Source organism: Lagenorhynchus albirostris, chromosome 8, assembly GCF_949774975.1.
Source record: "Lagenorhynchus albirostris chromosome 8, mLagAlb1.1, whole genome shotgun sequence".
Classification (NCBI taxonomy): Eukaryota; Metazoa; Chordata; class Mammalia; order Artiodactyla; family Delphinidae; genus Lagenorhynchus; species Lagenorhynchus albirostris.
In genome coordinates, this window is record NC_083102.1 from 89,735,593 (window position 1) to 89,761,670 (window position 26,078).

The 26,078-nt window shown below is 35.6% G+C and overlaps 1 protein-coding gene across 2 annotated transcripts in view; it reads right to left on the bottom strand.

Moving 5' to 3' along the window:
• COG5 (component of oligomeric golgi complex 5) overlaps window positions 1–26,078 on the bottom strand; it is a 283,326-nt gene that overhangs the window by 22,712 nt on the left and 234,536 nt on the right. For both annotated transcript variants that reach the window (XM_060157278.1, XM_060157277.1), the window contains exons 15-18: window positions 16,032–16,142; window positions 14,513–14,575; window positions 5,819–5,922; window positions 1,841–2,078 (exon numbers count right to left, since the gene is read on the bottom strand). In XM_060157278.1, coding sequence (XP_060013261.1) covers window positions 1,841–2,078; window positions 5,819–5,922; window positions 14,513–14,575; window positions 16,032–16,142 — 516 coding nt within the window. The remainder of the gene's footprint in view (window positions 1–1,840; window positions 2,079–5,818; window positions 5,923–14,512; window positions 14,576–16,031; window positions 16,143–26,078) is intronic.

Consider the following 26,078-nt stretch of genomic DNA (forward strand, 5'->3'; position numbering starts at 1 on the left):
GTTTCATTTATCTTAACGGAAGGGACCTGGGGAAAGGTTTGGTTTATAGGCAACATGTCTTCAGAAAGAAGGAATGCCAAATAAAATTCTGACTGTGCAGTTTTAAGGAAGGTGGGAGCTCAACGCTGCCCCTGGATGCCACGCAATCTGAACAGGTGCCAGCTGTGGTAGCAAGGGTCACAGGACAACGCTCTCCAGCTTTCAAAACTCACAAGGTCACAGAGCATTAAAACAAAAACAAAACAAAAAGCCTTCTTCCCACAGCACTCTCATTTCGGCCATCTCCTGCTTGGCTGCCACTCTAATTGGACTTGAAGTGCTGCCTCCAGGAAAGTGACTCAAGAACCAGCTGGAGCAGAATGCAAATAAACGGGTGGGGGAGGGAGAGCCCAGGGAAAGAAGAGGATAGGAAAAGAAAAACAAAATGAAGGAGGAAAGGGGGAAAGAAGAACAGACACCCATTTGAGTTCAGCTCACAGTATTTTTAACAAGTAAGAGCAGGTCTTGGTACATTACTGTGTTTTCACTTTGATAAGCAGCCTGTAATCCCAGAAAGGGACAAGTACGACAATATACAGAATTTACCTGTAACAACAGAACATACAGGTGCCTGAGAATTAAGTTGATAAAAACGGGAAGGGTAAAAGGAGCCACACGAATGGTAGCATTTACTTTCAATTTTCATGCTGAGGTTACTAAGGGCATATTTCACAAAGGAAGGCTCTTTACTCCGACCTAGTGGTGTCAGGCATATCATTTGGGGATGAAAATGACTAATTCGAGACCGGTTAATATGCAAAGAGCCTGGCTCTTGAAACATTATGATATGTACCTGTTCCTTATTGTAACTGTCAGGTATGAGGGCGCGTCTACAACCACCGCCCGGTACAAGCAGCCCGCCACATCCTTTCCTCGGAGTAGGAATAATGAACCAAGACTTGCTCCCAGATACACACAGGAATAAAGAGGGACATTACAATTTGTCTATCTTTATAAACAGGAAGGATCTGGCACACCGCTAGGAATAATCCATTCGAATAACTATTTAGACTAGTAAAGCTAACAGCTTTCAAAGGCTTAAAAAATAAGTTCACCTTTGACGTGCTATGTAAATACGAATTGTTTCTGAATCTTTTTTTAATGAAAGTGGATGTATGAGGTGTTTTTTCTCTGCCTCTGATACTATATTTATAAGGCTTTTTTAAAAGTCTGTCTAAAGGACAAAGAAGAAAACCTTTCTATAAGAGCTGATTATGGTTCTGCTGTTTTAATGTGACTCTACCTCATTCACATCAGATAGTGTGGAATGACTTCAAGGTGGCCATGCACAAGAAAGGTACTCTTATTTAACAGAGGGGGATCAAATAATTCACCTGGTCCTCTGTGCTTCTAAATGAATTAGAACACCGCCCTGGAGAACCATGCATGTGTCAGAGATCTTTCTCTTTACGTGACAACAGACAGCCCTTTTCTACTGTTTGAAGGATAAATTTCATTGTCTATATTATTTTCCAACAAGGTTAATCAATTATTCTTATCAGTACTGACCTGGTGGGATAATAAAATAGTGAGAAAGCCCCATGTTATGTAAAAATGGGAAATGCTGCTCTACTGTGGGACAAACTACTTAGCTTAACCTTGAAATATCAAAGATGACTGATGATCCTTTTGTTAAAGACAAAGTAAAAAAAGCTGGTATGAAAGTATCTTTAAATTCTTTCCTTTTTTCATATTAAAAACTTTCTTCAGTTAAAAAACTGAAGACCATAGATGGTCTTTTATTTAATGGATAATACTGAGGCTGAAACATTTTCCCCTTTGTAGCTATGCATCAATTTACCTGCGCAAAATCAGCAGCAAGACGCATTTTCCCACCTTCACCAAGAGGTCTTATGAGACTGGCATTTCGGATAAAGAGTTCAATGGCTCTTTGGGCAATAGCTTCAGTGTTGTCAAAGACAAAATCCAAGCATTCAAAGTGTTTAAAGTAGTCACTCATAACTCTGGCGATAAAACCTTGAAGCTCCTTCATGTAGAGAGAACAGGGAACATCAGGCTTTCCTGAACTGGGTAATGATCTGCAAAAGAAAACATCAGCCAGTACACTAAAAGGCACTATTTGATATTTGTCTCCCCACTCTGCCTGCTATTTCACTCCTAAGCAATTTTTTACTTTAAAAAATTGGTAGGAAAGGCATTGTTTATTTTTGCTAAAAGTTAAAGAGCATAAAACAATGTTTAGATTATATTCTAAAGACTGTTTTAGGATGCTAGGAAGATGACTGAAAGAATCTTGGAATCCATTTACCAAAAGACTATTAAAAATGAAACAGACAACCATCTGTCTTGGATGATTCGCAGAAGTGCCTTATGCACTCTGACCTTTCAAGGTCTCTTCCAGCTTTACGACTTTCCATCCACTCACGTGGTTTGCCTGGTTAGTGAATAAATCAGTATTAGATACTGAAATAGGATCTTACACTTGGTGGCAACAGAAAATGCTGCCTTCCCCAAACAGATTCTTGGCAAAGATATCTCTGCTCTTGTGCTATTTAATCCAATCAGTCCAATAGTAGAATTCTGACTGTGGAACTGGTTATGTAACAATACACATGGTATGCAATTTTTTCCTCCCAGATGATGTTTGGAAAGGCTTTAATTTGGATCAACAGATGATGCCAGCTGATGCTCCATGAAATACTATTTATAATTTATAAGTGTTTATAATTGCTCTTTAAAGAATATATGAAAAGAATGTGCAATATTTATAGGAAAGAAGAGTTATGCCAAAATTAGAAATCACCTGATATTAATTAGCGGGCCAGTGAGATCACTGGCTATATAATGCTGAATCTTTTTTTCAAAAAATAAATCATACTCTGAGAATGATGCAGAGAAATTGGCAATGGTCTAGGGAAGAACAACAGATATGATTCAAATGCCTAGAGCAAGAGAATGAGGTGGACTTAATTATTTTAAAATACAGCAATGGTTATTATAATAAATGGGATGCTAACCAAAGGTCTTCCACATCCAGAGAGCAGATAGAAATAGAGAAAGCATGCTATGTTCCAGCAGGAAGAGACTTTGTTCGGGTGTAAGAAAGAATGTCCTAACTATGGCAAGGCCATTGAGGGGGCATGGTGGAACACTGCTGTTTGCAATATCATAGGGTGGAATGCTGCTTGGTACAGAGTACAGGGACAGCCTTAGTAAGAGATGGCAATCTTCACGTGGGGTTTGATTTTGCCAGATTCAGACCATCATGGCCTATCTTTATTCAGGTTTTGTCAGTCCAAAAGGCTAGGTTAAAAAAAAAAAAAAAGGGAACCAATCTCTTTCTAATCTTATGCTTTATCAAAAGCACTGTCATTATCTTGGTACTACTCTGGAGGATTGTTTCAAGAATTCTAATCCGGTTAGGTGATATGATTTCCTTGAGGATTAGAAAATGATATACTAGACCAGGTTCTGTAAGCATGTGTCAATGTAAGTAAAATAAAATGATCTATTAGAAAAATTCTGAAATATGTATTATCAATTCTCAGCATGGATTAGAAGTTTGACTTAAATTTACTAGAATATAAACCTTGCTTGGCAATTGCTAAAGCTCAATTTTCCCAGTTACGTCAAACCTTTTAGTAAGAGGTTCTCAACTGATAAAGTGAGCAGAAATGTCACGGTCTTTGTAATGAGAGCCCGCATACAGAGGCAGAAGGCAGAAGGACTAAACAAACACACGCCTGAGAAGCGGCACCAGTTGTTCCGGGGTCAGTGTGTGTTCTCCCCTCCTCAGAGGCGCTCATCCACCACTTCAAGGATCTAGGGTCCTCCTACTGTTACTGACTTCCCTCTCCCATTCAAAGCTGATATCAAGACACGAGTCATTTTACATTAAATAACAGAATTTCAATCAATGTACTATGTCAGACATTTACAATTTAAGCTTTATCTAATTTGGAAAGAAACACACAGCTCCCACTAAATACATTTAAAATAACAGGAAACTGTGTTGAGGATTACTTCTTAATTAGCAGGGGATTCTGTAATCATACTACAAATAAGGTTGGCCCAGAAGGTAAACCTGATTTATTCCTTTTACCGTGAGAAGGTGTGAAGGGCTTGAAGGGGCAGGTATTCATTATTATTTTTCCAAGTGTGATCCCGGAAGATGGCCCTACTATAAAAGTGATTCCACTTGCTGAATAGTTTCATCCAATGTCATCTTATATTTCATATAAGCCATACATATATGAAATGACATGACAGAATTACTAATAACAAGGTTCTAGAAAGTGGGAAAATTCCTGCCATGAATGCTCCACACTCCTGTACGGCCATGTATGGAAAATAACTTTCAGTGGAACCTCAAATGTCTGCTGTACAGAGAGAGTGAGCTGAAATGGAGCCATTAATGGCCATTTGGGGAAAAAAATTGAGGACAATGTTATACATCTTAAAATAATGCTGCATACCTGTGGCAACCTACCAGTTAAAGAACCAATCTGGCTCACTAGTATTTAAGCAAACTAATAAAAACATATCTACTTGGGAAACCAACTTTTAATGTCTAATGTGTTATCTGCTGTGGCTCATCAATACAGTTACTCAAGGAAGCACCTGACCACTCTTATTAGAACAAGCCTTCAAAAATTACTCCAGTTTTGCTTCCTTTTCAGAGGCATTGATGATTGGTCTAACCGGGACATTTCAGATCATTTCTGAACAAAATTCATTTCCTCCCAAATACTGGTAATCAGCAGTTTTATATTCCTGGCTCCAAATACGACAGCATTTTTGTGTAGAATCCACTTTACCCTCCTGTGCTTCATACCATTATTAAAAATAGAGACTGACCTTTTCACCTTTCAAAAGATACTTTGTAAATGAAAATAATAAATGATTTGAAAAATTAAAATACAGTGTAATAATCACATAATTTTTCTACAAACAGCTAGACTAGTGGCTAGAAATTTAATAAAGTAGATACACTATTAAACAACATGAACATAAAGAAACAGGGCAGTTAAAAAATAGTAACTAACTATGAACTAGGAATAAAAAACATATCTACACTAATATATGAATATTTAGCTCGAGTATGGTTAAATTTTTTTTACAAATCACACTAAGCATGTGCAAATAACTATTTCAAATTCTCCACAGTTTTCTAATACACTAAGTCAAAACCATTTTACTTTACTTAAAAAGATTTCAGTAAACAGTAAGCTAGGAACTATGATTCTTATTCAAGACACACATGAAATGGATAAGCAGTATACACATGAAAGAGCTGTGGAATAATACCAAATTGCTTATGGCTAGGAGTGACATGACCAGATTAGACTGCCACAAGACTCTGACAAGGAAAATCATCTTTGCAGGGGGTTGGGCAGGACCTTGCCCTCAAAACCAGAGCGGGAATCGGACTAGCAGAGTGACGGAGGCAGGACATTTTATACAAGGAATACCATACCAATACCAGAGGCTCAAGTACAGCCTATTTGTGAGAAGTAAGGAAAAAGATATAATTGCAAAGAGGAGATAGTACCAAATGTCCTGAAGTGCTAAGCTGAGTCCCGCAGATGTTAATGGTTCCATGTTTCAATGACAGGAGAGAAATGATGACAAGAAGAACTGAAAAAAAATTCATCTGCTAATGGTGCTCAATGAATAAAGTAGGATAAGGATGGAGGCCAATCCCATCACAAGAGGAACAAGGTTCTAGATTGGTAGAGACTTAGGGAGTAGAGGTGGAGGTAGGAATGAAAAACAAATGTACTGAAGCTTAGTGAAAACTCTGGTTGGAAGTCATTACCCAGCAAAATCTTCTTGATGCATAGTGATGATGATGGCCTCTATGGCATCTCCCACGGAAGTCAGCAAGGGCTGCACAGCATTTCCCATAAGAACATGGACCTCCTGAAAAGAAGATTAAATTAAGGAGAGGCAAACTTTAAATAGATCAAACACAGAATCTGAAATATGAGAAGCATTTTGACTAAAAGTTTTCACATTATATCAAATTCAAACTATATGCAGTTTAACTATAATACCCAACAGAAGTCTGCTCTTCTCCTAACTGCTGTCAGTAATGATTTTTAAAGCTTAAAATATGTGGAACATGGCACTGAAAAATTTCAACTCCACCACTTTTCTCTTATTTTCAAAAAGTTGAATGCTCAAATGAACCCCTGGAGAAAGAAGAAGAGAGGGGTAGTGCCACTTAGGCAGCAAAGATCACATGAACACACTTTTTTTTTTCTAATTTCCATTCATTTATTCTTTATATTATTTTTTTAACATCTTTATTGGAGTATAGTTGCTTTACAACGTTGTGTTAGTTTCTGCTGTATAACAAAGTGAATCACCTATATGTATACATATATCTCCATATCCCCTCCCTCTTGCAGAACACATTTTTTAAAGTTTCTTAAAAGACTGAGGCAAAACCAAAAGTAATTCTTCAAAACTGGAACATCATGATTGCTTTTGACCAGACTGAATATAATAAATATATCAGTGATTCTTAGAGGGCAGAACAGTTAGCCTTTTCATGGATTAGATTTCTATTTAGAGTTCTACAGCAGTGAGTCTCAACTGGGGGCAATTTTGCTCCCCAGAGGACATCTGGCAATGTTTCAAGACACTTCTGATTGTCACGACCAGGGTGGGGTAAGGGTTTGCTACTAGCATCTAGTGGACAGAGCACAGAGACGCTGCTAAACACCCTAGAGTGCACAAGACAGTCCCCCACGACAGAGAACTACCCAGCCTAAAACATCAATAGTGCTAAGGTTGAGAAACTGTTCTCCTGTGAGGTATAATTATCAATTAGGTTATATAAGACCCTAGGCCTTAGTTATAAGTTTTTAGTGTGAAAATATGACTGGGCCTCAGTAAACATTCAAAATCTAAATTTTAAGTATATTATATGTGCTTCAGTCATGATTACATACAATGAAGATGGATGACTCTGGCTCATACAAATGACTGAAATCAGTGAGAAAAGGTTAAATAGGACCCTTATTCATGAAATTCCTAAACATCATCTCCAGCCCTTAATCTCTGATAAAAGTAAACATGCGCTCCGCATTTTCTCTCTAAGCCCTGTCCCCTCAATCCCTTGGCTCTCCTTGCTGAAATAAAGGATGAAAACAAACGAAAACAAACAAAAACAAAAAAAAAAAAAAAAGAGAGAAAGAGAGAGAGAGAGTGTGTGTGTGCGTGTGTATGCACTTACAGTTTGCCCTCAGGGAGCTCACAATCTAGTGACAAAAGGTAACAAGTTGTCGTGATATCAGTGCTCTACAGAGTGCTATGGGAAGATGGGAGAGACACCCAACTTATATTGAAAGGATTTAAAAAACCAAAGGTGTTGTGTGAACTGAATTTCAAAGATCAAAATGGGTTATGAACCAAGTGTGCGTGTTGGGGGAGGGTGGGAGGCTGGTGGGGGCCATATGCCAAAGGCACAGGAGCCTAGGGAAGTTGACACATTTGGGGAACCGCAGGTGTTCAACACAGGGTATGAGGTGGCTGCCTATGTGGAAGAGAGACAGAGAGCAGATGTACTCTGCGTAGGCTGCTAAGGAGATGGGAATATATCCTGAAGGGACTAGGAAACCAACAATGAGTTTTAAGCAATGAAAAAAAAAAGTGGTTAAAGCTTTGAATTGGGGAAAAATCATGCTGGACAGCAGAGTAGATAAATTAGACTAAAGTCGGGAGGATACAGTAGGAGTATAGATGCAAAGTGGTGAGTGCCTGAACCAAATCAGAGGCAGCAGGAACAGAGATGAGGAGACAGGGTGGAGATACCAGGAAAGGAAACAGAGGACTTGGGAATCAGATGTGAGAAATATGGAATGTAAAGACTGAAGGGTACACTCAGATTTTTTTTTCTTTAATGACTTGGTGGCATTATCAACTGAATGTGTAAATGCAGACGCAGCTGGCTGATTTAGGGACGGAGGGAGAAAATAATGAGTTCAGTTTTGGACACGAGTTTGAAGGACTTACAGGGAAATCCACATGGGCTATCTAGTAGGTGCTGAGATCTTTACAGCTGTAGTTTCTGGCAAGTTTTGACTAGATATGGTTGTCTTTAGCTTTTAAGAGGGGAGATGAAGCCAAAAGAGTCAATGAGATCCCAGGGGATGATTTGTAGAATAAGGCCAAATGCCATTTTAAGGTCATCCAGAAGAGGAATCTTTGACGGATTAAGAGGGGTAACAGCATGTATTTTAGTATAGGTCACGTGCTGGATACTGTGATATGGGCTTCGCAAGTAATCATCCCACTGAAAACTCAATTATTCCTTCCTCTAAGAATTACAAAAATCTCTAACTTACAGATGTGGAACCTAAAGTAATTTGTAGATAGGGAAACTAAAGTCAAGTTAAGGAGGTGTCCAAAGCCATCAAGTGGAAGAGCTGGGATTTTCTAGGTGCATTTGACTCCAATGAGCTTTTGGTTATATCAATGTGTATATACTGGGCAGAGAAGTTAAGAAGAGATCCTGGAATACGGTGAAAATAAATAGGAGATTTCAAGAAGGAAGGGCAAGTTTTCTACGCTAGTATGAAGGAGTGAGTACCTAACTACAGATCCTCCTACAAATAATCACGGAAAAATACCAAAAACAAAACAAAAAAACCTACTGGAGGCTTCTGGAGATGAAAAAATGCAATTAGTTTTAGAGGGGTGTGTAAATATATAGCAAGCAGAAGAGACTGAGTTTTCCCTTTTTTGTGATTCTGCTCTGAGAGTGACTATAGTCATGGTAGTGGCAAGGCTGGGTGGCTAAAACTCTGAGAGAAAAACCAAACCAAACCAAACCAAACCAAACCTACAGTCTTTCAGGTCAAAGGAACAAGGGGAAGGAGGCCTGGTTCAACCAGGGCTGCTGGAGAGTGAGAGGGGAACCTCAGGAAGGAGAGAGCCAGGGAAGAAGAAAGCCTATTTTTCTATGTGTGAACTCAGCACTAGTCTTCAGCTGACTTGACCATGCGTGTACAAGGCAAACTACAAATGGCTTGCAACTAAGGCTTAAAGAACTATACTGAGATCTGAGACACGGCCAACTGCAGGTTTGACAGTGCACAATTTGAGTCTAAACAAGCTAACTGCTAAAGCAATGGTCAACATTTTTAGGAGCAATATATAAAAATACTGAGTCTATACAACACAACATTCACATTGTCTAGGATATATTAAAATGACTACATACAAAAAGCTAGGAGATGTTGTCAATTCTAAAGGGAAAAGACAATCAATAGCTGCCAACTGTGAAATGATCCAGACTCTACAATTATCAGGCAAGAACCTCTGTGAGGTAGAGAAAAAAATGCCCATAATAAATAAAGTAATAGGAAATCTCAGCAGAGTGACTGAAAGTGTAAAGAAGAACCAAAATGGAAATGTTAAGCTAAAAAAATTATACTACATGCAGTGAGATGTAAATGTACTTCAGTAAATGTAAAGTTTCTGTATTTTATGTGATACAGTACAATATTAACTCTAAAAGACTGTGGAAAGTTAAGGATGCATGTATCCATAGGAGAGCAACTAAAAAGAAAATGAAGAAGAGGTATAGGTAAAAATCTAAGAAATAAATTAAAATGAAATTTTAAAAAATAACTAATAATCAAATAATCCAAAAGGTGGCAGAAAGGGTGGAAGAGAGGAAATAAAACAGAGGAGACAAACAAAAAACAAATAATAAAACTATATACCTAAATAAAACCTTACTGATAATTATACTATGTTAATGGATTAAACACTCCAATTAAAAGGCAGGGATTATCAGAACAGAAAAGAGGCAAGACCCACTGTATACTGTCTTCAAGAGGCGTATTGAAAAAAATAAAGACACAGGAGTTGAAAGTAAATGAACAGAAGATAGAGTAGTTAAATTAATATCAGATAAAACAATGCATGACAATAAGTATTAAAGCTAAAGAAGGATATGTCATAATTACAAAGGGTGTTCAACAGAAGGCATAAAAATGATACATACTTATATAAGAGAGCTTCAACGCAACTAGTAATAGAGCTTCAAAACGGAGGAGTCAAGAATCAACAGAATGAAAAGGAGATATAAACAAGTTCACAATCATAGAAAATTCTAACTCCCATCTTTCAGCAATTGACAGAACTACATAAAATACCAGTAGAGGCATATAAAATCTGAACACATCACTACACCTTAACTGATATTTACAGAATGATACTAAACAACTGAAGATTATATGTTTTTGTCAAGTACACATGGTTCATTCATCAAGACAGACCACATGCTAGACCATAATACTCAATACATTTAAAAGGACTGAAATCATACAGAATATGTTTTCTGATGGTAAGAGAATTAAATTAGAAATTAATATCACAACACTGTAAATCAACTATACTTCAATAAAAGAGTGATTAAAAAAAAGAAAACAGGGCTTCCCTGGTGGCGCAGTGGTTGAGAGTCCACTTGCCGATGCAAGGGACACAGGTTTGTGCCCTGGTCCGGGAAGATCCCACATGCCGCAAAGCGGCTGGGCCCATGAGCCATGGTCGCTGAGCCTGCGTGTCCGGAGCGTGTGCTCCCCAACGGGAGAGGTCACAACAGTGAGAGGCCCACGTATCGCAAAAAAAAAAAAGAAAACAGTAAGATATCTAGAAATACCACAAAAAATTAGAAATTAAAAAGAAAAAACCATGAATCAAAGAAGAAATCACAAAGGAAATAGAAAATATTTCAAACTGAATGAAGATAAAAGTGCAACATAAGAAAATTGGAGGGAAATTTACAACTTTAAATTTTTTGGGGGGGCGGGGGTCTAAAAATCAATGGTATAGGGTCTCAAAAAAACAAACAAAAAAAGGCAAAGAAAATCCAAAATAAGTAAAAAAAAAGACAGAAGCAGAAATCAGTGAAATAGAAAGACAAACAGCAGAGAAAATTAATAAAGCCAAAAGCTGGTTCTCTGAAAAGAGCAATGAAATTGATAAACCCACAGCTAGACTGATAAAGAAAAAAAAAGAGAACACAAATCATCAGTATAAAAAATGAAGAAGAGGTTATCACTATAGGTCCTATAGACATTAAATGGAAAGTTAAAGAATATTATGTACATTCTTCTGACAAATTAGATAACTTAGATGAATAGACAAGTACCTTAAGTCACAAAGTATCAAAGCTCACTCCAGAAAAAAGATAACCTGAATAGTCCTGCATCTATTAAATAAATTAAATTTGTAGTTATATAAACATCCTACAAAAAAACTACAGGCCCAGATGGCTTCACTGGTGAATTCTACTAAGCATTTAAGGAGAAAACAATACAAATTCTACACAGATTCTTTCAGAACATAGAAAAGGAGGAAACATTTCTAAAACCAGACAAAGAATTACAAAAGAGAAAACTATATACCAATATCCTTATGACCACTTTAACAAAAATTAAGTAAATCAAATCCAAGAATACATAAAAAGGCTAATACATCATGATCAATGTTGGTTTGATATTTGAAAATAAATTGCTGTATTTTATTAACAGAATAAAGAGGTAAAACTGTATGATCATTTTATACAGAAAAAGCTATTTGATGAAACACCACCATTTACAATTTTAAAAAGTCTCAGTAAACCAGGAATAGAAAAGAACTTGTTTAAAATAGCCTCCTTTAAGTAGTCAAATAAACACTGAGTGCTTTCCCCCAGGTCAGGAACAAGTAGACAAGTCCACTCTCACCTGCTCTAGGCAACATAGTACTGGAGGTCCTAGCAGGTGAAACAAGGCATGGAAAACAGGCATCAAGACGAGAAAGGAAGAAATAAAACTGCCTCTATCTGTATTATGATATGATGGTGTACACAGAGAACTTTACAGCTGGGTGAGGTTTCCCACTTAATGGAAAATATAAAACAGAGAAGAGAGCATTGTGGGGAATGCCTTCATGTAAAGGATGGGTAGAGGATTAATAACTACCACAGGAAACTGAGAAAGGATACTAGATTATATTTCATAAGCTCTTTACAAAGCAGGGAAGTGCTTGCCTAAAATAGCAAAGATTACAAAAATACTGAAGCCTCAACAATGCAGAATATTCCCGTATATAGAACATCAAACCCATACAATAAGGGAGAACTGTCACATATAAACTTTGTAATATACTATCTGCACAAGATGATCTCAGTAACAAATGGATCAGAATTATTGGGCTAAGGTGTTTAAATGCTACTTATAGCTGAGGTAGTTATAATGAAATGACTCTAAATGTAAAATCATTAATATTAATTATGTCATCCATGACATAGGAGATAATGCTTGTAATATGAGATGATGAACTTTGAACCTAAAGTAACATTTAATTTTGGATAAAATCTCAACAAGGTAGAGGAGACTATTATGTGTCTACCTATATTTTTTAGTAAGTAAAAAAGTATGTTTAATATTTTTTCCATCAAATAATAAAAGCATACAGATTTTTGGTTCTTGGGTTGCACTTATGCATTGTAACATCCTAATTCAAAGTGATGCAGTAAGTTTCCTACAATTTTATGAAAATTCAAGATTCTCTTTTTTTTCTTTGAGTCAGAGGATTCTGTTTGTTCTTCACTTATTATGCCATAAAGATTTTTAATGAAATTTAATTAAAAAGCAAGGCCAAAACTGTTTCACTGAGGTCTGTTAACATAAGAAATTCGGTCTCTAATTGACAGGGTCACTGCAGGAGGAGGGCCGTGAACAGACCGGTAGTCGTCTCTTACCCAGTTCTCAAAGGCAAAACTGGCGAAGCCTCAGCAAACTGCGGTGCCCAGCAACATCAGACACCAGTCCTGGTGAGCAAACCTCAGAGTGAAGGCCACAGCTCAAGATGAGGGCAATTTCCCCTGCACTGGCCTCAACCCCCAGCCTAAAGTGACTAATACGAAGAATAACTTTTATTGTAAGTTAAAAATACAGATACAGAAAGTCTACCCAACAATGAATTACAGTGTCTGAAGAACTTCTATTTTTGACTTGTCCAGGAGACTTTCATCATCAGGCAAAGTGTAGGCAACTCTCTCTTAACCTACAGAATGGACTTTCTCAAACCACGTGTATAAGTGCATATTCTATATATATACAATTATATATGTGTATATATTTATAAATGATTAGATAGTATGTATGGGGTACAATGTAAAATGTTACTTATCTTGGGTAGTGATCAAAAAATGTTTGACAGCTATGGCCAGAAGATAAAGACAAATGAGTAACTACATATTGAAAAAAAAAAGACTACATGTATTCCCTGCCTGGAAGCAAGAATAAAACAAACCTTTTGGTTTGTCTTATTGGCCCGATTTTACAGTATTTTTTGATTATCAATAAACTGGACAACTCTTACTAAAAACAAATATTTTTATTATGGCAGCTCTAATACTACTTCATCATAATGAGATAAGTACATTGGGAAAAAGAAAAGGATTCAGAGAAAACATCCAAGCGTACTTTTTCTATGTTGGAGGAAAACAGACTGTCTCCTCCTACCTCATATATGAATTTAGTGTCCTTAAGTTTTGCAGCCTTAAATCCCCATCCATGTCACCCATGGACAGCACTTGACCTCGGAATTTCCCTTCTCCTTCAGGACTCGTGACACTGTCCTCTCCCAATTTTCTTCCTCAATGATTGTTCTTTCTTTGTATCCTCTTTACTCTCTGAATATTTCTCCTTGGAGTTTACAGGTAGTAGACCATCTCTCTTTCTCCTTCCCTCTTTCTCTCTCTTAACTCTACCCAAGTGATCTAAATTCAATCTAACAGTTGACATTTACTACCTTTGTGTAGGTATACTGTACCATTTTATATCAATAGATGCAGAAACTAAGGCAAGAGAAAACTTATTAACTTGTCTGAGGTCATACAGCTAGTTAAATAGTTGAGATGGGATTCATACACAGGCAGTTGAGCTCCAGAGTCTTTATTTTACTATGTGGCCTTAGTAGAGTTTCCAGGCCTTGGCATAACTGACATTTTTGGGCCTGATAATTCTGTGCTGTGGGGAGCTGGCTTGTACACTGCAGGATGCTTACAGGATTCCTGGCGCTAGATGCCAGGAGCACCCCACTCCAAGTCATGACAATCAAAAATGTTTCCAGATATTGTTAAATGTCCCATAGGCGACAAAAATCGCCCTGGTGGAGAACCACTGCTTTACTGGGATAATACTGGGCTGCACTGCCCTGAGACACAGTGCATACTTATAACTCTTTTGCTTCTCTTGCTTATGATACAATTATCATAAATGCAACACAGGCTGTAGACACCAACAGGGTCTATTTTTAAATTCTAGAAAAATATAAACACACATGTAGCCTCTCTCTTTAGGATAATCATCAACATGCTACTTTGGCATATGGAGAAGATTCTGAATTATTTTTAAAATGTGACATCTCCCACTCATCCAAACAAATAATTCTAAAACCTATTCTAATCTATAGAGTCAAAGATTAAATTACATTCTTTTACCTTTAGGGCTGAAATTATAGTTTGCTCAGCTGCTGGTGGGAATGAGCTCTGACTGGAAACCACCTAGAACAAATCCAGTTATAGTTTTGCTTAAGTTATTTATTTTTATAAATACTAATTTTGATCATCACATGATAAAACTGTTTCCACAAGCCACATATAAAATATTATCATTACTTTAGAGTAGTATCTCATACATGTTTTAAAAATCCATTAGTGTTTAGTAGTTAGGATAGGTTTAAAAATGTTTTCCTGTATAAGGCAAATATCTACTTCAAATAACTGAAACATTAAGAATTCTAATAGCTAGCTTTCCTTAATTATAAAGTTTTAACTTGAAAAAGTCAGTTTAAAGTCATATTTCTTAAAAAAAAAATCACCCTTTGTAGGCTGACTATAATGTTTAACAAGTAAATGTCAAATGTTTCCCTTTTTACAAATCAATACCAACATTATGAAAATTCTGAAATGATCAATAAAGACATTTAAATCAGGCTAAATAAATACAACTTTGCATTGCTTTTGGTTCTTTAGAGTAATAATTAAAGGAAATGGAAACTATATCATATATTCTTTTCATTTACTTTTGTTATTTATTTTTCTGAGATTTACCTGTTAATAACCCTTTAAATATAATTTGTTTAGTGTGCAAAATACAAATTTTGGAAACCCCTAATTGATAAAAGGACTTGTTAAAAAATTTAAGTAAATGAAAAACTGTCACTTATAATTATTCTAAAATACAATCTAGCATATAAAAGCTCATATTAGAGGTCAAGGTTTTAAGAACATCATCTAACCTTTGGCTTTTTCAGGTCTTCTAACTATCTCTCTACTTACCAAATATTTTGAAAATCATTAATAGAGAGTAAACACAAGCAACTCAAGAATCAAAGAAGGGGTTGAAAGTGTTGCTTTCCTAATAATTATGTTTACAGTTCATCTTAGACATAATATATAAAGGCAAACAAGTTAAAATTCAGTCACTTTTTAAACAAGTATTAGATCAATAGCAAAAAAAATATTTTTTACTCATAAATAGTCTTCAATGATTATAACATACGAGTTCACTGTTTTTAATGCATCTCCTCCCCCACTTTTTTGTACAAAGGTAGAACCTTTCTGACATATTAGAGGGCTTACGAGTTCTTACTATTACTAGATTTGCTATAATTTACTACCACCCATATGATACCAAATTATGTGGTTTCATGGGTATAAAACACAAGTAATTTACCTTTAAATCATCTGTTCAATAAACTTAACTATACCAAGCAACCTTGAGGATCTACAGTTCATGTGTTTTAAACTAACTGTACAGACAAAAAGTCATACAAACAACAGAGGCCAGGATCAGACTGTTTAGAAAAAGTTCATGCCTCAGCTTATTTTACAATCACATTTTCATTGCATTCTTCTGCAAAAAATTAAATAATAACTCAGTATTGTCTAAATTTAAGGCAAGAAGAAAGAAGAACTTGAAATTAAGTCAAAAGAACTTAATTAAAATAAAGGTTACCTTTGTTACCGATTGGTGCAACTTATATAGTGAATTCACTACTGCCACATTTCTTCTCTGCCCTTCGGTAAGAGGTCCAATCACCTGACTTGCATCTCCTTGGGTGGAGAGCTGTAAGAATTCAACACAAAAAGAAATTACCAAAATGACAGTTCATATTTACTGGGGGGAAGTTCATGGTCCCCTGAAAAAGAAAATGTTAATTGGAAATATTCAGGTCAAGCTTTGGACTTTAGGCATAGCCAGGTACCTCTGTAGATTTAACACCATGGACCTGGAAGCCTAATTAGTCTTGCATAGCAAGAACATCCTTCATCAGTACTTCATAGCTGGTGGACTCCTGAGGTAAGTGCAACCTAAAAGCCCAGGATGTGCTGTTATTTTGATACATCAGCATAGTATTTCTAGGGAATACCTTCTGCCAACAGTTTTTCTATTAAAAACCTGAGAAATAAGCCATCCAAAAAAAGAAAGCAGAGAAGGAAGGAAAAAAGAAGGAAGGGAGGGAGGAAGGAATAAAAGTAAACCTACATCCTATGTACATTTGACAGCCATCATAATAGCCTAATGAAATGAGTGGTAAAAAGAGGGTATTACACTCATTTTTTCGTAGATTAAAAAGGAAGTTGCTTGGGATTATACCGTGTATGGATGATCAGTAGGAGTGGTACTAATGCATTTTAGGGAAAAGGACATGGAATTTTTACTGAATTAATCTAAAACTATTATAGTTCCATTTAAGAAAAAAATCCACCTACAAATGATTCTCATATTAATCAGGTTTTAATCCAATCCTCTATAACAATTATTATTTAAAGGTCAATTAAACTTGATCAGGAAAATAAAACACGAGGCAAGTAACTATACATATGGATGCACATCTCAAACATGAAAAATTGGCCTTTTATGGAAGAGGTGAAAATAAGAGCATCTTCCCTTTGTTATAGTGATAAAAATAAAATATGAGAGAAAGAAATACTGTTTTTCTTTCTACTCTCCTTTGATACACATAAATTTTCAAAATTAAATTCCCACTTTATCAATTCCTACTTACGGCAACAAAATACAATTTAAAAACATAAAAAACTGCATTTAAAATAAAGAGAATAATCCTTCATTGAAGTTATAATCCATGATGATGGCTTTAAGTCAACATAAAGTTTTCTGACATTAGGTTAAATAACTCCAACTTATTTTGCCTTTCCTCATGGACAGATAGTTACCAAATTACAATCAGGTTGTGTCCTAAACGGTCATTTGTAAGTTAGTAGGCTGAAAAAAAAAAGCCGTATTTTTCCCGTAGAAACTATGTTAAAAATCAATGGTTAGACCTCAGATGAGCCCATATAGCCCAGTTTAATCTATAATGTGGTAAACTAATACTAATAGAAGCTCTGAGCTCCCAGGAGACAGCAGATGATGGGCTCCGAGCTATGGTGAGGATGGGGAAAAGCTCCTGAAGCCACTTTGGAGACTACAGTGGCAATGGTCAGTGGCATCAATGGTTATCGTAGACTCAGGGGTTAGATGCTAAATATGTACCTGTCTATAATAGGCATTTAGAAACTATGAGTTCTAGCTGTACAATTTTTAAAAATCAATCTCTCTTCTCTTGAGATTCTCTCCAAATAATTTTGAAGTGATAACAAAGAAATGGGAAAAGAACCTTTCTGATGCTATCTTATTTCCACTTATTTTATGTATTCCATATTTAATAAAGAGACAGGCTCACTGCTAGAAAAGGATGGAGATTATTTTATTGATAATAATTGATCATAGTTTTAGGGTTTAAAAGTATAGAAGGGCCTATTTTACACCTATTAGGATGCTATAAGAAAAAAGATAATAACAAATGTTGGCCATGATGTAGAGTAACTGGAACTCTTGTGCATTGCTGGTGGGATTTTAAAATGGAGTAGACACTCTGGAAAACAGCCTGGCAGTTCCTTAAAGGTAAACAGAGTGAAAATACACCCAGCAATTCGACTCTTAGATGTATACACAAAAGAAATAAAAACATGTATACAACTATTCACAGAAGCATTATTCCATAGCATAACAGCCTCAAAATTGAAACAACCCAAATGTCAACCAGCTGATGGATGGATAAATAAAAATAAGATGTAGTATATCCATACAATGCAATGTTCCTCAGCAAAAAGAAAGGAATGAAGTTCTGATACATGCTACAACATGGAAGTACCCTGAAAGTAAAAAGAAGCCACTTACAAAAGGCCACATATTAAATGATTACATTTACATGAAATATCCAGAATAAGCAAATCCACAGAGACAAAAAGTAGATTAGTAATTGGAAGAGGGGTAAATGGGGAGTGATTGCTAATGGGTAGGTTGTTTCTTTTTGGGGTGATGAAATGTTCTAAAGTTGATTGTGAATATACTAAAAAACAATGATTTCTACACTTGAAATGGGTGAATTATATTTTAATGAAGCTGGTTTTTAAAAAGTATAAAAATAAAAATTCCCACACTACCAGGGTTATCAATGAATACCTTGAGAGCCTAGTGAAAACTAAGGTTAAGATTAGATGGCTCAGTTAAATAAATCTACAAAGTTCAATGAAGAAAATACTATAGTTACAGGAGCAAAACAATGATAATATAGAAGAACTAAAAATGAAATATCACTGTGCCAAAACCAAAGAACAAAATTTAAACATCAAAGTGAAAATATAACACTAGAAGATTGGAAACAAAAATAATATGCTGCTTATCTTGGCCTGACAGCACAGAATAGAATCAGTCCAACACCTCAGCTAAGTGGATCACCCTGTTTCTCTCCAGCACCACTCCTGTCATAAACTTTTTGGGGAAAATAATTTCAAACTTACAAAATGTTACAAAAATAAAAATAGTGCAAGGAACACCCATTTATGCTTTACTCAGATTTACCTATTGCTAACATTTTATCTCATTTGCTTTATTATTCATAGTCTTTCCTTCTCTTTCACACACACACACACACACGTATATGCATATATTTTTTTCTGAATCATACATACATTATGGCCCTTTGTCCCATTTCAGTGGATATTTCCTAAGCATAGCACTACTCTTTTACGAAACCTCAGTTCAGTCATCGACTTCATAAATTTACATTGTTAACAATACTTTTATCTGGCATCTGCCATGTTTCCAAAAAGCTCTGGTTTCTTTTAGTGGGAAGTGGTATTAGAGACCAAGATCTGGGCCCTAGGTGTGTTCACTGCTACTTACTCCTGTAAAAACTCTTAATCAGTTCAATATTTATATAGATGATTGCTTCAATACCTGGACTCTTACTTAGTTCCTTGTCTTCTTCCCCTTCAAGTTATAAAAACTATATAGTGAATTCCCATATACTGATAACCTAGACTTCACAATTAACACTCTACAATTTGTTTTATATCACATACCTATCACCTATCTTCAACTCATTTTATATTTTTGATTCATTTCAAAATAAGTTTTAGAGATCAGTATACTTAACCCCAAAACAGTTAAGCATGTGTAAAATTAACTGGAATTCAATATTTACTTCCTTTTTTTTTTTTTTTTTACTTTTAAGGTAAAATTTACATGTGATGAAATGCAGACATTTAGTGTACAATTCATTGAGATTTGGTAAACTGCTTTACTTGTGTAATGCTAACCACATCACTCCAGAAAGGTCCTCCATCCCACTTCCCACTCTTCTGGTTTGATAAGTCTTGGCTTTTAAGTGGGGCTACATTCACAGACAATATGGAAAGATATTTTTAACGAGTTCCAAAGACAGTATTTCACATATTATTCAGTCTTTTACCAGCTCCTGCTACCTCCTGCTGTGTTCTTCTTGGGAAAAAATTTTTATTTTTGCTCACACATATTTTCAAAACCACTAAAAGTAAGGTACAATTTATTTTTTCTAACATTTTATTATGAACACTTAAAGACTTGCACAGTGAACACCCACATACTGACCACCTAGATTCCACAACATTTTATAACACTTGCTTATGTTATCCATCCCTCTATCCATTTTATTTTTTTAATATAAATTTATTTTATTTATTTATTTTTGGCTGTGTTGGGTCTTCATTGCTGCACGCGGGCTTTCTCTAGTTGTGGTGAGCAGGGGCTACTTTTCATTGCGGTGCACGAGCTTCTCATTGCAGTGGCTTCTCCTGTTGCGGAGCACGGGCTCTAGGCACGGGGGCTTCACTAGTTGTGGCAGGTGGGCTTAGCAGTTGTGGCTCACAGGCTCTAGAGCACAGGCTCAGTAGTTGTGGTGCATGGGCTTAGCTGCTCTGCAGCATGTGGGATCTTCCCAGACCAGGGGTCGAACCCACGTCCCCTGCATTGGCAGGTGGATTCTCAACCACTGCGCCACCAGGGAAGCCGCCATTTTATATTTTTGATGCATCTCAAAATAACTTGAAGACATCACTATATTTGTTACCACTGACTTCATCTCACTGATTAGTTTAATCTATTCTATATCTTTACATAAAGTTTTTTTGGGTATATGAATGTAAAGCTTTTTCCACTCAGCATAATGTTACTGGTTTTCACCCATGTTTGTTCCTTTTTATTGCTGTGTGATATTCCATTGTATGAATTTATCTGAGTTTGTTTTACCCATCCTCCTATTGTTCCTAGAATGTCTGCAATAAAATGAACACTAGACTTGGGAATCTAGCTTTTCTCTACCACTTGCTGAGTAACTTGTGGCTTCGATTTCTTTATCTGCAACAGGAAACTAACAATATAGTCAAGACCAAAGTATGCTTTGTAAACTGTAAAATGCCTTAGCAACGTAAGGCACTACCTTTTATTTTGGCTACGCGGCTTGCGGGATCTTAATTCCCCAACCAAGGATGGAACCTGTACCCCCTGCAGTGGAAGCGCAGAGTCTTAACCACTGGACCACCAGGAAAGTCCCAAGGCATTACCATTTTTATCTCCAGACAATTCTATGTCTGGTTCTCATTTTCTTCTCACTTATCCTTTGCTTAGTCCTTTCCCCTACAATCCACTCCTCCAAGCTCTACCTCGCTCAGTACTGGTGAGGGACTACAGGCACAGACTAGGGCTGAGGAACTGGAAACAAAAGCCACTGAAACTATCTAGAGGTACAGACTAAATTATTTTGGCTCCTTTTTGCTTATGGTAAGAAAGCACCTTGTCCAGAGTAGGCATTCTCTATTTCAGAAGCCTCCAGCCATCTTCAGCCATTTTAACTTTTACTTTTTCAAGCTATTTCCTTCATTTGATCTCCTTAAAACTTACTTTTCACGAATTCACGTGTACATTCAGCAAGTAGAAGATGCTCATTAGGTATCTGTTGAATAACTAAAGGGCCAGAATAATGGTTCCTCATTGCTGCTTTTTCAAAGTTCACCTTATTTGAGACGAATAAAATTGTATGGAGGTGCAAAAACACAGTTTTGGCTGTGAAGCATTAGGAACTAGGGAACTAGAAAGGTAAAAGCAGTAAGAGATTCAATATTCTAAACTATGAGAAATGTACATACTGGTGCATCATGCTACACTATTTAATAATATAGCCTGGAAAGACGTCAGAAAGCAAAAGAGCAGCATTTGAGTTTTCAAACACACACACACACACACACACACACGAAAAGAAAGGGACTCCCAAGGCTAAAGGAATCCTTAATAATTAAAATGGTTCCTATGTGCAAACAACAAGACTTACTATTCCTTTTTAAGTTTAATTATCTAAAGAAAGTATTTTTCACAAATTCTAATTCTGTACATCTGCTCACTAGGAACTTTGTGTGAATTCAATGCATGAGAAACAACTGAGATTAAAGTCCTGAAACGATGATAAGTTATACTGTTAACATGAAGAATGTTTTTATATAATTTTTAATTTGTAGATGAAATGACCCCAAGATCGCCCTAACATCACAGCTGAGGGCTACAAGTAAAAGAAATAAAACTGACGATTCAAGAGACGAGTTGGATGAGAGCTTTAAATTTCTATTCAGATAATCTACTGAAAATTACTTTTGGGGAAATTATAAAGTTGGTGATTTAGAAGAATGTCTAAAAAGAACAAGAAAATATATTACGGATTAGTTATGAGTTACATACGGTTAAGTTACTTTCCAGATATTATGGAAATACCACTAGTGTTCTATTTATCCGTAATTTCCATTACTGCTAAGAAATGTCAACGGTACAGGATAACTCCTTTTTATATGGATTTGGTCACAATTCTTCTAAACATTTCTTGCAATCATATGTAAAACAAATGAGGAAAAACGTATGTATTAGAATTTCATAGGTTTAAAACAGAACAATGTGAAATGTATACTAATCTACAATGCTTCCTGAATAAAAACAAGTCAAAATATTTTTATATTAAATCAGATATTTTAACAAAAACTTTGAAATAAGCTCTGATCAACCTTCAGTTATGGTTGTATCTATGCTTATTTTTCTGAAAGTGGTGAGTGTATTTGGATTACAATTACCAAATTTTAAAATGTAATGTCATATTTATATTAGAACAAATTCTTTTGACCTAATGCATGCTTTTTATCCAATTTTGGAGTTCACAGCAAAAAAAAAAAAAAATTACACGCAAACGGCAAAGTATTATTAATGTTTTTATTCTAATGGAGTGTATAAAGGGCAAATAGCTAACTCTCCAATTGCACCCCCCACCCCCACCCCCACACACAGAAGACATCAGTAATCAACTGTGGCCCTGTTATGGCCTCGTAACACAGTGCTGCAGGTAGCGACTACAAATCTCTTAGACACAGGAGATGAAATCTATTTGTAATCCCTGAGTGATATCATATGAGTTTTCCTGGACATCTGGGCCAATGATTCTAAGGGTATTCTATGGTTCACCTAAATGCTTTCTAGGTCAAGAGACGCTGATAAGCAATATATTCCAAGAGCCTCAAAACTGCTGTATCCTTTCATAGCCCGCTATCAGAAATGTATCCTAAGAAAATAGTAAAGCTATATGCACAAGGATAATGTTATTTATAAAACAGAGAAATTGGAAAATACTACATGTCTAAGAATAAAAGAATAGTTGGGTATATGAAACAATTCACATGCTGGAACAAACAACAATGGGAGGTGCTTACGGTATAGTGTTAACTGTAAAAAAACAAACAAAAAAAAGCAGATTTGTCTGTGCAGCAGTTTTGTCTCAGAAAAAAAACTGGAAAGAAATAAAGCAAAAATATTAAAAAATAGTATGAAGCATTACATAACGTGCAAAATTACCAGAATACTACTAAAAAGCACTGTAGAATTCCATACAATCTAAAAGGTTCATTTGTAGAACACACTTAGAAAGTGTTATACAAGATAATTTCCTCCATTATAAAAATGAAAGATGTACAATTCCATCCCTGAAAGATTTAAGATAATATAAGAAAATAAACTGCTTTGGTTACTGTTTACTTCCCCAAAAGAAGATTTCTGGAAAAGATAATCTCTTTTGATCTACTAATCTGTGACACAGATTAAAATAATTTTTATTTATATTTACTTATCAAATGCTTTCCTCATAGATTACCTGGTTTAGAGTAAAGAATAAAAGAATTATAATTAAATATCACTTAGTTTATTATAACATGCCAATTAATCGCATTAAAAATATATACACACACACATTCACAATTAAATTACTATCTAACATCCCTGACACTAAATACAGTTTGTAATACATTAGAAATTGAATTGCATTTGAAATTCAGACATAGGCATGTTTCTGCAAATCTATATAGCAGAGGACAAATCCACAGGTTTACACAGCAATTCTTCATTTTCCTGGCATGTCAACCTAACTAAACTTCCCTGACAAATAAAATTAATTTTCTTAGGTGCTAAAACTATCAGAAAATATTTTTACGAAAATCTCGCTACACTGTATGTCAATACTTTTCTGGTTTCCTAAACAAGACACATTGAACTTATACCTTAAGAAGTCAAATTCTACTTAACCTTTGTATATGTTCACTAGTGAGTGGTGTTTTTGTGCTATTACACATCTTTATTTTAAAAGTAATTCTATCAGAGCTTCGTAGGGTATATATGGCTGCTTGCCCCTTCACTCATTAAACAGCTTTAGGTTACCATATCTCTTGAAATTTTGTGTTTCCTTTTCCTTTTTCTTTAAATTTTGATGATTTCAAGAATCCTAATCTTATTCTTAAGGTGTCAGTTTCCCCTTTTTGATCTTATCTCCCCTCATCTTGGTCTAACTTGCTGCGAAGTGGGAAGCTAGAGGACTAACCACATGCAAGCTAGGAGACTTCCCCATAAATTAAGTTTATATTTTAGTGCATGGACACTGTGACATCAATTCTAGTTCAAAGGATGTTTTTAGTTCTTTTCTGGTTCTTATTTATATTTCAGGCAGTTGAATTTGTCAAATATTTGACTACTTGATAAAAAAAAGAGGTGTTACTACATATTTGTCTAACTGAAAATAAGGACAGGTACATTCAACTACAGAATAGATTCAATGGTAATGCTACATCTTGACATCAGACTAAACCTTCACACAGATCTAATATCAAAGAGATGACAACTTGAGATGGGTTCCCTTTTGGACAATTAACATATAACTAAAAAGCTTGAAATCAAATCTTGTTTACAGACAAGAGGTGAGTAAAACCAGCACACAGGAATCAAATATAGCTTTGTAATTCAAAGCTGTATTGCTGAGACACCCTGTATTACTATTAGAAGACTCTTTTATCAACCTACCTTTCTCATCAACCTACCTTTCTCATCAACCTCCTCTATATCTTTTCCCAAGCTCCTGTCCTTTATGTCAAAAACTCCACCTGGCACATGGGATTTGATAACTACAGTGGGTAGGGAAGGCAAACACAATTTGCTAGGAATGGATCACTTGGAGTTTTTACTTTTTTTTTTCTTCAAAGAACCTTACGCTTTTGAACAACAGATGGAGTTTCCACCTACCCATGACTGATCACTGGCTCCTAAAACACTGGCCTTGTTAATTTAACTTAGAATCATAAGTCTGTATATTAATTCTTTGAAGAAGAGAAAACGGTTCGTTGTCAGGTATACTGACCTTTTCCATTTTCCAATAATGAATACTAAGACTAATTTACTAATCAACAAGAAAACTCTTTTCATATACATATATTATAGAGAATAAGACCCCTTTGATTCAAGGTAATTTAGGTTTCATACACATTGAATTTCAAACCACAGAATTTCCAAAAGAAATAAGTTTATTACCCTTAGGGATACAGACAAACTAAAATCTCAGAATCCAACTATTAAGGCCTAAGCTAGTCAAAAATTTTTAAAAAAATAATTAGTAGTTTATACATTTGTATATAGACTAGTACTTTCACAGTTTTTGAGATATAAATTCTAATGCAATTAAACCTATAATCTTGTATGCATTATTAATTTTCATAGCAAAGAAGTTCTTTATATATAGTCTAAAGGTAACTTTCAATTTAACTAGTCTTAATAATATAAAATTATTGGTTGGCCAAAAAGTTCCTTTGGGTTTTTCTGTAACATCTGATGGAAAAACCTGAACGAACTTTTTGGCCAACCCAATATATTATTGCGCACCAAGCTAATGAGCCTCTCTCTAAATATTAATCTTAATAGCATTGTTTATAATGTCAAACCAGAAAAAAAAAGGTTAATTACCTGATTGGGAGCAATGATTATCTAAACTACAAATTTATTTTGCAAAATCTGGTGATGTCATTCTATGTTTGTGTTTGCCACAAATGACTATGACTGTCTGAGAAGTCTTTTTCTTTTTTTAACATCTTTATTGGAGTATAACTGCTTTACAACGGTGTGTTAGTTTCTGCTGTATCACAAAATGAATCAGCTGTGCATATACATACATCCCCATATCTCTTCCTTCCTGCGTCTTGAGAAGTCTTAAGGAAGTAGCTCTGCCATTCTGCGGTGGCCTGATTGACCTCCTTAACCCCATAACTTCCCATTCTGATAGTGGATTTGTCAATTTCTCTGTGAAATTCCATCCACTTTGTCTTATTAGTCTGA